We start from the raw sequence: 15,822 nt of genomic DNA, 5'->3' as shown, positions 1-15,822 counted from the left end.
GGGGGGCCTGACCCGCCGGCGCCGTTGCATTGGAGACGGTTACCGCAGTCGCCGGTCGAGCAGGTGAGTTGGTTGTTGGAGGTCGAGGTGCAGCCGGTTCGGGCCCAGACACGGCCGGACCAGTGAGTGTCGGGGACGGGGATGGAGAGATGAGTAAATGTTCGGAGTTCGAAACCGCCGGCGGCGAGAACAGGGTGGCCGGAGTTGGGTTGGAGAGCTGGCCAGACGGTGTAGGGGCAGTTGTTTACGAAGGTGAATATAAGAGAGTTTGAAGGTGAGAAAATGGTGAGAAAGATGAATGAGTATATGATAAGTGAGTTGAAAAAGGAAGAAGAGGCCATTGAAAATGTTGTAAGAGTGAAAGAGTGGAATGTGATATTGTGATGTGATGAGTGGGTTTTATATTTATAGAAAGGTGAAGTGGGGAATGAACGGTGTGTGATGATGATTGATGAGTTGTTATTGCTCGTCCCTTACATGTGTTTTTGAAATAAACGTCTTTTTTAATTTTGTATATGTGATTTATGGATATGACTGAAATATCCTTTTTATGTCGGTGAAAATGTTTTTTTACTCAGTTTGAAATTTGAATGGGTAGATGGCAATTATAATTATAGGAGGAGGTAGCAGATTAGGACTACTTTATCTGTGAATTCTGAAAAGATTGTCAGAAAGCAGGGACAAGACTCGTCGATAAAAGGGACTGATTCCATTTCCGGTGTTGCTCTCGTACCTTCCACCACTATGCTAGAGAGTAGAGAGAACCGGTACGGTAATATTCATTGGACAAACCTATTGGAGTTCATTCACACTATTTCACTTTAAACACATATCATAATTTGTGAAAATCCATTTGTCAAAAATAAATTTAAATAAAAAAAACATTTTATTGGGAGAGAGGGACAGCATTATTGGCAATGGAAACTGGAAAGGACCGATGCACCTCTTTTGCTCAAAATTCGAATCTATTGTATTTTTTATTTGCACTACTGTTATCGAGTGAAGTGCTGCGCTTGTCACGTGTGGTCTCGTGTCTTTTCTTTTTCTCTTTTTTAGTAGTACTCCACTTTTGATAAATCCAAATAAACAAGATGAGGAAATCTTTCTATTTACACGATTTTCTCATATTATCATCATCGTTCTTGTTTTTTATGCCCTCCTATGAGTTGAACGACGAAAAACTATATCGAATTGTTGATCGTAAATGATGCTGACGAGGCACCCCGTCTCTCTTTTGTTTTCCTCTCCGCTGGAACACTCGTGGAGCTTTGAAAAATATTTTAAGGTGATAGAATTTTTAAAATTTTAATTAATAAATTAAGTTTAATATTTTATCTATATGATAATATTAGGTTATATAGTTGAGACGTAAACACATAATTTTCGATATATTTATTTTTTTTTATAGTTTTAATTTATTTATTTTCATTAATTTATGAATTTTATTTTTTTATTTTAACAATTTCATTATATAGAATAATCTAGTATAATTTCGTGATATAAGACTATCTAGATACATTAATTAATTATATATTATTAATAAAATTATAAACCATTTCGTGATATATAACTATCAAAATATATTAATTATTTATATATTTAATTTAATTATAAAAATTTCAAAATTTTAAAATTAAAAGTTAAGTTTGTATAGAATTTTATTGTAAATATATGTTAGTCATTATACCTCATTCTATCATATATCACGTTTTAAAGTATGTTACATGACTCTTTTTTTTAATTAAAAATCAAAATAAAATATCAAAATTAATAGATTTTAAAATAGAATAATCTATTTCGTGAATTAGTAAAAATAAGAAAATAAAAATTGTAATTAAATCATTAATTTAATATCAAGTGTGTTTGTAAGTGAACTAGTAAAAATTAAAAAAAAATAAAAATTGCAATTAAATCATTAACTTACGATCAAGAGTGTTTGAAAAATTGTACGGAGGGTCAAAAGTTACACGGTGTAGCTTCTAAATATTATGGTGAGACACCTGCATACGTTAGCGGTGGATAGACCTCAAACTAAACATCGGTTATATGGTTTCACTTTAATTATATAACTATTTTTATATTAGCTTAATTATAGTTATACTCCTTTATATTTTTATCAATTCGTAAAAGTGTTTCTCTTGAATTGTTTAATTAAAAAATAATTGTTGGATATATTTTAAATGATATCACGTACGATTTTATAATGTAGACTAATCTTCATGCATTAACTATTTATATATTATTAATAAAAATTTATAATTTTATAAGATTAAACTGAAGTTTTTAGATATTTTATTGCAATTTTACGAATAATTATTATTCAACATCAACATATTATATATCACATATTACATTGAAAATACACTTAGAGCAAGTATACTATATCGCAAAAAGTAATATAAAAGGTTAACATATTATTAACAAGAATAACAACACAAAATTTTAAATCAATTGAGAGAATCGGGATCATGGTTTTACTTGCAAGTCTGATTACCTTTGATTCTTTTTATCGTTGAATCTATTACCAATCAATTTACTAAGACTATCAACTTATTTGATTATTTATGATTAATATTATTCTTTTTATAAATTAACTCGTATTTGGTCATGGAAATAGTTTAAATTCAATAAAAATATAGAGCATAAGAAAGTTAAATGATTGAGAGGCTAAAATTAAATTTGATCATGTAAAATGTGGTCAATCATAACACGTGATTATTGCAATAGGAAAATTTAATTGAAAAATAAAAAATAATAAAAATAAAATTAGAATAGATAGTTAAGACATACTAAAAAGTATCTAAATTATAAGATTCACTAAAAATCTTAGAAAATAACTTATTTACTTATTGTCATAAAAAAATTAAATCATTAATAAGAGTGTTTATCAAATTAAAGAGAATAGTGATGAATTTTATATGGTGCATAAATACTTGTATAATAGGAAGAAAAAAATGACGAGATGATTAAGTTTGGGTTAACGAGGGTGAAAAATAGAATACGAGAGAGCGGTAGAGCTTGAACAAATACTTTTGAGGTGTCAAATTTTCAAAATTTTAATTGATACATTAAATATAGTATTTTATTGTATATTAGAATTTCATGTTGTAAATTTTACAATTTTTTTTGCAAACACAACTGCAAAAAAAAAAAAAAAAAAAATTGGAGTAAAAAGTTGCATATGTTTAGGGGAGATAGAGTTATAAGTAAAATATATTAATTTGTTGCGTATCTTTGGAGAGAACAAAATCTAAATCAAAAAGAAAATTAGTTTGGTTGAATTTTTACAACTTTTCTTGTAAAATTAGACCCAAACTGATGCATAGTATGTTTGATTTGGTTATGCTCAGTCAAGTTGAGATTAATAAAAATTAAGATACTTATTTTAAAAATATAAAATTTTCTTTTTCAAATTCTAGATTTTTTATTGTATTAAAACAATTACAAAAATACTTTTTAAACTACAATGAAAAAAATAACAGGTAAATAATTCAAAAATTCTGAAATACAAAACATATTTAACATAACAATATAGTATAATGATTTTATTCAGATATCGGTGATCTATTTTAAATGAAATGAAATGATAGTCAAATCAATAGAGACAAAGTTTATTTGGTTCGATTCAAATTGAACTCAAACACAAAAAATAAAAATAAAAATTATTTAATTTCATTTTTTTTTTGTTGAATTTGTTAGATTATTGGTTTGATTTTTATATATCTAAACGAAATTTAAAATTTACGATTGAAATTTAAGTTAAAATGTATTTTTTTTATATAAATTATTTTATTAAAAATAATTGTTGAAAATATTAGAGTGCTTTTAGCTAGGGATGGGAATAGGCTAGGTCGTCCGACAGAGATCTATGGTCTGACCTACTTATGGTCTGGTATGGTCTGGCCTAACCTCTTTTATAAAAAGGCTAGGCTCAGATTATTTTTAAAGCCTATTTATCTAAGGGTTTTGTATTGTGCATCCCTCCCATTTTACCTCCCACCCCCTCAAATATTTTTAAAGATTATTTTGCCCTTGTTTAATTTGTATAAAATAATGGAAAATTTCATTTCAGTTTTCCACCCCTCACTTTTGAAAATTTATAAAAAAATTATTGACTTTCGAAAATTTCAAACTTTCAAAATGTAATTATGCAGAAAAAATTACTAATTTCGAAACTTTGGAAAAATACCAAACTTTCGAAATGAAATATTTCAAAAATTTTCGAAACTTTGGATGGATATGAAATTTTCGAAATGTATTTTTCCAAAAGCTTCGAAAGTTTGGATGAATTTGAAACTTCCGAAGCACATATACTTCGAAAATTTCAAACCTTCGAATTAATTCTATTTCGAAAGTTTCAGAAGGTTCGAAACTTTTAATTTTTTTTTTAAAATTAATGAAACTTCTGAAATTAGATATCAAATTTGTTACTATAAATTTATTATTATTTATTACTATTTATTACTAATAAAAATGCATTTCGGAACTTTCCATGAATACGGAAAGTTTTGAATTGTTCTAAAGTTTCGAAAGTTTCAAAAATTCTGGAATTTTCTATTTCGAAAGTTTCGATAATTCTGAAATTTTCTATTTCGGAAGTTTCGAATTGATCAAAAGTTTCGAAATTTTTGATCAATTCTGGAAAAAATACATTTCGAAAGTTTCAGATTTATCAAAAATTTTGAAAATATAAAAATATTATGTAAAATTACGTTCGTGTTTATCAAAAGTTTCGAAAACGTAAATAAAATTCACTTTATTATATTTTAAAAGTTTGAAAATTTTGGAATGATAATGTATATTTTGAAAGTTTCGAAAAATGGGATGAATAATAGAATGGTTAATTTTTTTAAAGGACAAAATGGTATTTTCATTTGGAATGGGGGGTGGAAAGTTAAAGTGGGGTGGGGGGGGTGCATGCTACATTTCTCTTTATTTAATAGATCAGACTCAGAGTTATAAAAAAATATTGTTAAAGTTAGGGTGGGGGGGGGGGGGTGCATGCTACATTTCTCTTTATTTAATAGATCAGACTCAGAGTTATAAAAAAATATTGTTATATTTTTATTTTTATATTAATAATATTATTTTCTATTTTAAATTATATGCAATCACTCAGTAGTCATTCCATATTCGGTAGTCATTCCATATTTGGTAGTTGTTCTATATTCGATAGTTATTTAATTAGTCAATAACTCAGTAGTCTGGTAATAATGGATGCGTTTGTTTCAGAAAAAAAAAATTATTATTTGAAATCAATAATTATGTTTTATGGTTTAAAGGATGTTTGTTTTAGATTTTTTAAAAATTATGTTGTTAAATAAATTATTTTTTGTTTAATATTTATAGATATGTACACTGATATTTGTATTTGGAGAGCATGTGGTATGAGTAGATCATTTAAATATTTTAATATGAATAAGACTTTTAAATAGGTTTCTAGGTTAGGACAAGCTTTTAAAATGGCCAGATTAGACCGGAAAAAAAAAATCTATGATATGTCGTAGGTCAGACTTAGACTTAAAAAATTAATCGTAAACTAGACTCATACCTTTCAAAGTCTGGTATGGCCTGACTTATATCCACTCCTACTTGTTGCCATCTTATAACCCCACAAATTCCTATATTCCCACAAAACTCCGTAAGTGACACGAGGGTTGAAGTTATTAGATGACTTGAATGAATGAAATAAGAAGTTTGAATGAAGGAAATAAGATGGTTTGAATTTTGAGATATGAGTAAAAAGATGCATAATAGTGATGATATCTAAGATCGTGTGATTGTAATAAAGTGAGAGGGTGGTAGATTGATTCTATATATTTTTTGGTACAAATTTGATTGTATATTTAAGCATCTGTAGTCATAATGTCTATATTTGATTTATTAGTTAAATCAAATAGACCCACTTTTGAAAGTATTTTTGTTTATATTTGACGAAGCACCATTTAACAAGTTTTCTTCTTTTTTTTTTATTTGTAAAAAAACCAATGTTACTGTTTTTGTTAAAAATGTTAAAAATGTTTTTAATATATATAAATTTTTAAATTCTGTTTTTTATCCTTATAAATAAATTATGAACATTTTGTACCCAAAAAATTTCTCAACTTTTTTGTGAGTTAGCCTCTCTTCTTTGTAATAATCTTAGGCCCAAATATTTGCTATAATTATAAAATAATTCGTGAACAAAATAAATATTGAACTTGTATTTTTTTTCTTTTTATAAATAATGATTATATCATGTTATTTATATTACTATAAAATTAACTCCAAAATATCTCTAAAAAATATAGTAAATTGAAGTTTATCATCACATTGTTTAAAATAAATCACGTCACTCTTTTTAAGTTAAAATTTTAATAAAAATGACAAAATTTGTTGGATATTTAAATAAGGGGATCAATTTTTTTGAAATAATAATAATATGGGGCAAAATTTGTAGTTAAGCCTTTTATTTTTTACAACCCTAACTTTGTTTCTTTTACTCCAAATCATATTTCAAATGTTGTTGCATAATATTTTTTTTACAACAATGAACAATATTTGAATTATAACACACCAAGAGGCTAATCTCACATGTGTCTAAACAAAATAAGTCTTGAGGAGTGAGTGCCTTTGAAAATATTTCAAAGAGAAAGAAAACAACTATTCTAAAATTATGAAACTTATTTGCTAAATTCAGACATTGAAAGAGTTAAAATCCGGTTTGGATGAGGCGTCCTATGTCAAAGAAATTAAAAATTTATGATAGATTATAAGGATTGTTGAGATTGTCTCTAAAGGTGATATCAAGAAAATTATAAAGATTTAAGCTGAATAATAATTGTCCAGTTGGAATTGTACCAATTAAATAAAGGGACAATTTTTTCTCATGTAATGTCCAAAGAACGACATAGAGCATGAACAAATGAAATCGTCCATATAGTTTTGTAGTTGGGCAAACATGCACAAGCACAAACATTAATTTTGTAGTAGGAAAGTTAGCATGCTATAAAAGTAATAATGGAATTGATCGTTTGAAATGTGTGAAAAATATTGAGGTATTCACAAGAAATTAAGAAGTATATGCCCATGTATAGAAGATTCAATCAATTAGGAGTAATTGGACATACACACTCAGATTGTGGTGAATACATTGACACAAGGAATTCATCTTTTGGTTACTTATTCCTCCTTGTATAAGGAATCATATAATAGAAATATGTTAATCAAACTATTGTTGTTTCTTATGTGATGAAAGTTGCATTTGTAGCATGTTTTTATACTACAATTTAGGCATTATAGCTGTGATATTTTGTTTTATGAGCTAAGAGTAGTTGACACAATTTCTAATTCATTTAAATTCGATTGTGATAATTCTACAATAATATTATTTTTCAAGAATGATAAATATTCAAAGGGTGCAAAACACATGGAGTTAAAGTATTTATTGATAAAGTTTTGAAACAAATAGTATCTATAAAACATGTTAAAACAATCATTATAATCGTTGATCCGATAACTAATAGATTACAACCAAATACATTTAAGGAACATTTATATATAATAGGTTTTAGTTGTCCTATTGAGTAATGTATTTGATGATATTTATACTTTGAACTTTATAATAATGTATTTCTAAATTATTATAACTTCTTCGTATTGTGTACATAATTTTAATTACGATTTCTAACATGATATTTTGTGTGGTGCTTAAATAATTGTATACTAGCGAGAAAAACAGCAGGGATGCTTTAGTTTGGGCTAGTGAAGGTGAAAAATAGAATACGAGGGTTTGAGTTATCTCAATTTTTTAATCATCAATAAAAATTATTTACTTTTAATCTTTATTTTAAAAAGTATTATAAAAAAGAGATACTTTTAATTTTTCAAAAAATCTCTATAAAATTTAACTTAAAAAGTCATAATTTTATAGGATTAAAATATTTAAAAATAAATTACATTCAAATGTTGGTTCTTATAAAAAATTATAGAAAATAATTTAATTTATATACATTGTCAGTGTAATTTTTTTTAAAACGGATAGTCAATTAAAATCGTTAAATCATTAAAAATGTTTGACTTTTGTCATAACTGTTTATAAAATTACCCATATGATTTGTCGCGATTTAAGACATAAAAATTAAACTTGAATTTAATTTAGAATAAATTTATTAGAACACAAAATTTGACGTAAAATAAGACACAAATATAATATTTACATTTTATGAAAAATAAAATGTGACTCTTATTGTATTGTATATGATATTGTATTTGTGTTTCATTATATATGATATTGTATTTGTGTTTCATTCCAACAACATTATTGTTTAATTTATAGTGTAAAAAATTTATACAGTATCAATTAATCATTTACTCTTATATCATTAATAATATTTGACTTTTGTTATAATTTCTTATAACTTAACCCGTATGATTGGGCATGATTTTTGTTGATTGTATAAATTTATTTACATCATTAATACACAGTTAAACTTAATAGAAATTAAAAAAAAAAAAAATGTTACAAGTTGTGGATCTCAACGAGGTTGTTCTCTCTCATACAAATCTTATTAATCTCTTTCACCTTCTCTTCTTTTCCATTCTCCTCGTTATAGGGTTTGTGTTTCTATATATCTTTAACAATATCCTAATTAATAGTTTATTTATATATTTCTCATAATATTTTTTTTGAGGTAGATTTTATTTTAATAAATTTTAAAACGATCTGCAGTATGTTATTTTTTATGGTTATAATTCTTCTGGTTGTTTATGGTTCTAATTATAATTTGTATGGATTATTTGATATGATTAGTGGAGAGGGAGAAAACTAGTTGCTTATGATTTTGGTAGAGTAAAGTAGGGTGAAGTTAAATGGATAAATTTAACTAGTTGCTTATGATTCGCAAAATGTACCGTGTGAATATGCATATGCTATCAAAACATTTTTATTCGTGCAAATATATATGGTTAAAATTTAAGCAATCTAAACCAAATAGAAACACATACTATTTTAATCTTTGTTCTAATACAGCCATATAGCCGAAACGATAATCAACCTCAAAAAATTTCATGGTAAATAATCAAATAAAGTGAGATCCATCATTATAAATAAATAGCATTTCAAATAAATAATTAATAGGAATTCAAAATATTTAAATTTTAAACTAGATCTAACAACTATTTTAAAGAGATGAGATCAAACATCTAACACAAAAGCAAAGACGCGTAAATATATGAGTTATATGAGAGAAAATATAATAGAATATTGTAAAACCATGTATTTAAATTACAAAGCAAAAACCCTTTATATAAATTAAAAAACAATAAAATAACCGTAAGAAATATTCTATCATTATTTATAAAATAATGATAAGATAATATTGAAAACTAATCTTAGAAAATAAGATCTAGATATTCTAAAATTATATCAAGATATTATTTTATATTTTAACATGTATTACTATACTAGATTTGTGTATATTTAATTTTATAAAATTATTATACAAATATTTTTAATTCAATTAAAAATTAATATATATTTTAATTTTTTTATATGTGTTTACATTATATAAAGATATTCATAAAAAATAATTTCAAATTTGATTTCTAAATCTATGTTTTAAGAATTTTATATGATAATTTCAAAAATTCATATTTATTTGAATTAAATTTATAATAATATTTTAACCATGCTTGTAAATTAATTATTATTAAGTAATAAAAATGAAACCTAATGGTATTAGTTTAATATTTAATATACTAATATAAATAATAGGGAATTTGGCAATCCAGAAACCAAACCCACAAAGAACTGAGAGAGTCGCAGGGAAGCCAACCATCTTTCTTTCTCTTCTTCTATTCTAATCGTATTATTATTAATATTTTCTTATATATATATATATATATATAATCCATCCAAGTGTCGGTTTTGTTTTCAAAGAATCATTTCCATGGCGTCCCAAGCCAGCCTTCTCCTTCAAAAACAGCTCAAAGGTAACAACGCTACGTTTTCTCTTTTAATCTTTCAAGGTTTTTTCCATACACCTTGTTCTTATTATTACCCTTTTTTATCGCAGATCTTTGCAAACATCCTGTCGATGGATTTTCTGCTGGTTTGGTTGATGAAACCAACATTTTTGAATGGAGTGTCACCATAATTGGACCCCCTGATACTCTCTAGTAAACCCCTTTTCTCACAAATTGTTTTTTATTTTCATTCCCTATTCCAAGTTTGGATTTTGGGTTTTGGGTTTTCTTTCTTTTTCTTTTTTGGCTTTTTCTACCTATCTGGGTTTTTATTTTCATTTATCATAGATCACGTGTTTGATTACTTCTTTTGGGTTTTTTGTTTGTTTTTATTTGATGGTCTTTTTCCTTTCTTTCTTGCATACCTTGATCATTAGAATCCATTAACCTTGTTTCTTGTTTTTGTTTCTTTTTATTTAGTTTTTAAGATTCTCGTTGAAGATGATTCTTTTGCAACTTGTTTGTTTTTTATGCTGTCAACTATTGGGATTGATCTTGGTTGAGTTGATTCATTTACAATAGATTGTGCTTATTCGTGAAAATATTTTTATGTTTTGAAAATGCATTTGAGCATCTTTTAATGTTTTATATGTAGCATTTGAATTTTACTGACTTCTCTCTATTGTTTTGTTTGTTAATTCATTGGATTTCTTAAAGTGAGGGAGGGTTTTTCAATGCCATTATGAGTTTTCCTGCCAATTACCCGAATAGTCCACCATCCGTGAAATTTACCTCAGATATATGGCACCCTAATGGTTCGTTTTTATTTTTTGTGATTTGTGATATCGGTTTGAATTTAACCACATGGAACTGAAATTTTTCTGTTCAATTTGCAGTATATCCTGATGGCCGGGTTTGCATATCAATCCTTCATCCTCCCGGTGACGATCCTAATGGTTACGAGCTTGCAAGTGAGCGCTGGACACCTGTTCATACGGTAAGTGATACTATAAAAACCATAAGCTTTGTTTTGTATCTTTTCTTGGGTGGCAGGGGTGTTATTTTGTATGATAAGAATTTCATTCTTCATTATTTAATCTGTCTGTATAGTTTAATTTCAATATCTTCAAATTGAGTGTGCTATTGTCAAATAAAGTGTAACTTGAAGTTGCAGAAACTGCAAGAAAGTACTATAAGGCTTATTTTCTGTCCTTTTATTGCATAAATGGATATACTGCATATTACAAATTCCTGTATACTACTAATGTTAAGGAGTAGTGTCGAATAAGATTATTAACAATACACTTGGAGCTATCAATAATGAAGTTTTTCAAAGAAAATAAATATTGTTGAGCTATTAAATATTACAAGTCCAATTTGCTAAACCCAAACTCTCATCTCAGAGCTATATCTTTTATATTTATAATTTTATATTACTCTCAATATAAATTGAGTGAAAGGCTCTGTAGGTTGTTTTCCAGTGAAGAGCTACAAAGTGAAAAAATTAAGGGTATCTTTTATGCCACATTATGTTTGCCACTTGTGATTTCATGTACTTGCTACTTGTGAAGCTATAAACTATTCAAATCTTATGTTTCTATCAATAACTATATATGTTATCTTGCAGGTAGAGAGTATAGTATTGAGTATCATATCAATGCTTTCCAGTCCTAACGACGAATCTCCTGCAAATGTTGAAGCTGCTGTAAGTTCTAATAATTATTTTTATTTACTTGATTGTTTTATTGCAACATACATTCCTTCCTGTCATAGGTTTACGTATTTGTATCGTAGAGAACATAATGGTATCTTGACAGACTTCTTCACAATATACCACAGAAGTGTCATCGACTTTAGTGAACAACGGATTGTCTATTGTTGTCCATGTTCTTATTGGCTTGAAATATTTTCCCCCTAGTTTGCTTTGATCCTCCACATGGTCTAATTATTTCCGCAGGTATTCCACATTTTGTGAACCTTTAATGTTGGTCCCTAGATAACAGGAGCTGATTGCTAGTGTATGTTAGTGGTGTGGGATACTGAGATGTTGCATTGCATAATACCATGTGCTTATATAATACTTCTTTAATTTGTAAACAGAATTGAACAAAAAGGTTTTCTTTAGGTATTGATGATTTTCATGAGTTGCTAAATGCAGTGGCAAAATGTTATTGTTTAATTATTTTTCTTTCACATTAATAATTAGTTCCTGCAAGACTATTCATTTGAGTGTATCAGCTTCCAGCAATTTTCAAACTTTTTTTTGTCAAATACCAGCTATAGCGGCACTCTAGCGCTATAGCGTTGTAGAATTTGAATAAATTGTTATTGTTCCACGATACATTATTTAGTACAACGTGTTGTCAAATATAGTGGCTATAACTGCAGCGTAGCATTATTTGATCGAACTGCTAATTTCTATGATTCGCGATTGACAACAGTGGTTTTCTATACCCAGACCACTCTTGATTTTTTACTCCATAAAAACTTGTATGTGATGTATAGGGTCATTGTTTAGATACTACATGATTTTAACATAAAATCCTGTTACTTATTCTGGGAATCCTTGTGTTCTAAATATTTACATTGCTTTTCCTAATTACTGGTTTATATTCCACTGTAAAAGTGCTTCTTCAAACTTGGTAATTTTTCCTGAATATTTGAGTTTATTCTCACTAGACCTGTATGATCTAATTTGCAGAAGGAGTGGAGAGATAGTAGAGATGATTTCAGGAAGAAGGTTGGCCGATGTGTAAGGAAGTCACAAGAAATGTTGTGATTTTGTCTATGTCTGCGCATTGTGGTGCTTTTGTGAACCGGAGGATATATAAGTTATTCCTGTAATGGATTGGTTCACCTTTTACTTTTGATCTGTGTAAGAATGGCTTTTTTGGAAGTTGGCCACACTACACTTCTACTTTTTTTCAGTTCCATGTTAGGAATTGGAAACAAAACTGTATTCTAAGTGCTTTTGGCTGGTGGTTTGACAGGTTGATGAGAAATTTACTTTGTTCATTTGCATAAACTCTTTTTTAATTTTTTTTTTTGATGAGTTTAATTAGGTGTTTTGTTTGGTCTTTCTGTTTAATATTGTGATTTTGGATTCTGCATTGTGAGGTGTTGCTCTGATTTGTTGAATTCATTTAATTTTTTGCAACATGAGAAATGCTAAATTCGTTGTAGTAGAGTATCTCCAATGAGAGGTTCTTCTATGATTCTTAAGTCTAAAAATTGTATTAGAGGAGGATTTTGGAGGATTTAGAGAAATTCTTCATATAATTTTTATGTTGTTATAATACTCTATAAATTAAAAATACATTAGTCATAAGTATTCTCTAATCATTTTTAATAAAATCACTCTCTTTCTCTTTTCTCTAAACTCTCAAACAAAACCTTAGAGTTTGCTGTAGTGGTAAATGAGTTCTTCCGCAAGCAATACGGCATCAACTTACAATAATACATATGTAAAGTAAATTGTAAATATGAGATAAATTGAATTAACAAACTAGTTATTTGTTTAGACTAGCTTAGAAATTCTGTTAGGTCATTTTCGTGCGTTTCAGTCCAGTCAACTTATGTAAATATATTTAATAAATATTTGATGGTTGATTGGATTTGGATTTCTCCAACATATTCCCTATATATTGGAATATTTATACGTTCTTACTTCTTAGTATCCGAAAGCATAGTTGTTTCAGTACTTGCTGTACAATTTATTTTTGCTAAAAGAAAAATAGATCAGTACTAGCTGTTATTCTCTTCTAGGTGGTCATGAGCACGATTTCAATCTAACCAGTACCATTTTAAGTGTTGTGATTTAATTACATGTATTGTGTTGTAATCTATTGGTATCTGACACCTGATATCAAATTTTACGACGAATCCCATTTTCTGCATTTACACTAATTGTGCCATAGGTTTGGTTCCGCAAATTGTTAAGGGAGATCTCTTAACTTCAACAAGTCATAATTCTCCCTCTGAGTTCACGCGCTTGATTGAGTGGAAATCTCGCCGCTCAGTTGCATCATAGTCAAGAAGATCGCGATATCTCAACAAAGGTCGAATTAATATTATCTTCATAAATTGTGTGCACGGCTAAATCAACTGACTAACTTCTCACACTATGAATATACTTGTTCTGTTAAGACAAAAGGTTTAAATTTTTACAACAATATGAATATGAATATATTTTTATAAGTTTATGCCGCCACAAATTTGTCACAAGGACCAATAAATCAATGAAAGTATAAAGCACAGCAGGCAAAGTAATTAATGTAAGTTGATAATTCATCTATTGCTGTCTGCAGTTGATAATTTTATTTTAGTAACTAATAAGTAATTTTACCATAATATACGGTGGCATTTGTTTATAAATTCACAGAAACATAAACATAAACATAATTAATAGCATGTTTAATTTGTTAATCTAGCTTTGCTGGCTTGACATGACTTCCCATTCTGATGACGATACCATCAATATCTCTGACGTACCCAACCTTCTGCCCCCACTCCTTCACCTCCGGCTGACTCACCGCCAGCGCCCCATTCTCCACCGCCCTCTGATCCATTATCAAAATACATATAATCAATGATCAATTAACCAACCAACCAATACAAGATAATCAGATTTTAATTATGTAATGTAATATTATTATTACCTTGTAAGCAGCATCAACGTCAGTGTAAATGAAACAAATCTCGACCGGTGGTCTTTCTTGTTTAGATCGAGCGGTGTGGACAGCACCGGTGAGATCATCAGTCTCATGTTGATGGATTGGAGTGAATGCGATTGTTGTGTGTCCGCTTTCCAACTCACCCCATCTGAGATCACAGAAAATCAGTTAGTTAATGAAAAAAGAAAATCATATGTATAGATGGAAATTAAAGTTTTAATAAACCTATTAGATTCGTCTAAGCGACGAACGGAATAGCCAAAGGCTTTGACATAGAAAGCTACGGATTCGGCTACGTCTTTTACGTAGAGCACCGTGTATGCAAACGCTGGGCTCAGATTCGACGACGCCATTGCTGATTTTCTTTAGCGATACTCTGTTTGATATGTCTTTTTCTTCTTCTCATTCTCATCTCGGTAGAGCCAGTCAATTTGCAAGGATTGTCGTGTACGTGGAAACTCATCGGAGTCACACGTGGAGTTCATGCACCGCAGCTTCTCACTTCGTTTCTTTCTTTTGATTTCACTTTTACAAATACATCTTATACTAAAATAATTGTATTTTTCTTTACTTAAATAGTTATCATATATTTACTTTAGTCTGTGCTATTACATTAAGTCATGTATTGTAGATATTTATATATGTCTCATTTAAATTTTTTAAAAAATATTATTTTATGTATCAAAATATATTTTTTATATTTATTAATAAAAAATATTTATTTTATATTTTTATATATGTATTAATGAGAAATATCTATCACATTTTTTTTTAATATTTATCAGTAATAAATATTGTTCTCGTATTTTTCTTGACGTATAAAAACAAATATTTATTCTATATATATATTACATATTACATTCAAATATTTGTTTGATTTTGTTATGTATGATTTATAAATATTCATAATGACATATATTTGTTGTTTGAAATAATTTTTATTTTTTAAGTATCAATTATAAATAGTGATTTTGTATTATTTTAATATTTATCATATACTTTTTGTAACAATAATAAATAAAAAATGAAAAATATAAATTTTTTATAAGAACAAAAACATAATTTTATAGAGATAAATAACTTATGTAATTAATAATAAATATTTATCTGTGTTACATATCAGTGTAAAATATTTATCTTTTAATATTTCTCTTATATTCCTCTTTATGTGTCAAAAAAAAGAATATTTATTCCTTAATTTTGT

At 27.6% G+C, this 15,822-nt stretch overlaps 3 protein-coding genes across 3 annotated transcripts in view; 1 reads left to right on the top strand and 2 right to left on the bottom strand.

The window, feature by feature from the left end:
• The window catches only part of LOC101503313 (osmotin-like protein), a 988-nt gene extending 589 nt beyond the window's left edge, over positions 1-399 (bottom strand). Inside the window, 2 exon segments of the mRNA XM_012717287.3 lie at positions 1-9; positions 12-399. The exon segment at positions 1-9 is cut by the window's left edge and continues 589 nt beyond it. Of these exon segments, the coding sequence (XP_012572741.2) occupies positions 1-9; positions 12-341 (339 nt within the window). The 5' untranslated portion in view covers positions 342-399.
• A 9,367-nt stretch (positions 400-9,766) lies between these two features.
• On the top strand, positions 9,767-12,960 carry LOC101503646 (ubiquitin-conjugating enzyme E2 7-like). Its single transcript, XM_004505820.4, has 6 exons — positions 9,767-9,972; positions 10,056-10,158; positions 10,663-10,760; positions 10,842-10,942; positions 11,573-11,650; positions 12,647-12,960. The coding sequence occupies exons 1-6, from the start codon at positions 9,930-9,932 to the stop codon at positions 12,722-12,724; spliced, it is 501 nt and encodes a 166-aa protein (XP_004505877.1). The 5' UTR covers positions 9,767-9,929; the 3' UTR covers positions 12,725-12,960.
• A 1,251-nt stretch (positions 12,961-14,211) lies between these two features.
• Positions 14,212-15,037, bottom strand: LOC101503972 (uncharacterized). Its single transcript, XM_004505821.4, has 3 exons — positions 14,844-15,037; positions 14,604-14,766; positions 14,212-14,504 (listed from the first exon to the last, which is right to left on the bottom strand). Exons 1-3 carry the CDS (start codon positions 14,969-14,971, stop codon positions 14,367-14,369), a joined length of 429 nt encoding a protein of 142 aa, XP_004505878.1. The 5' UTR covers positions 14,972-15,037; the 3' UTR covers positions 14,212-14,366.
• Between the last annotated feature and the right edge of the window lie 785 nt (positions 15,038-15,822).

Source organism: Cicer arietinum, chromosome 6 (assembly GCF_000331145.2).
Source record: "Cicer arietinum cultivar CDC Frontier isolate Library 1 chromosome 6, Cicar.CDCFrontier_v2.0, whole genome shotgun sequence".
In the NCBI taxonomy this organism is placed as follows: Eukaryota; Viridiplantae; Streptophyta; class Magnoliopsida; order Fabales; family Fabaceae; genus Cicer; species Cicer arietinum.
This window is presented reverse-complemented; position numbering and strand designations above follow the sequence as displayed.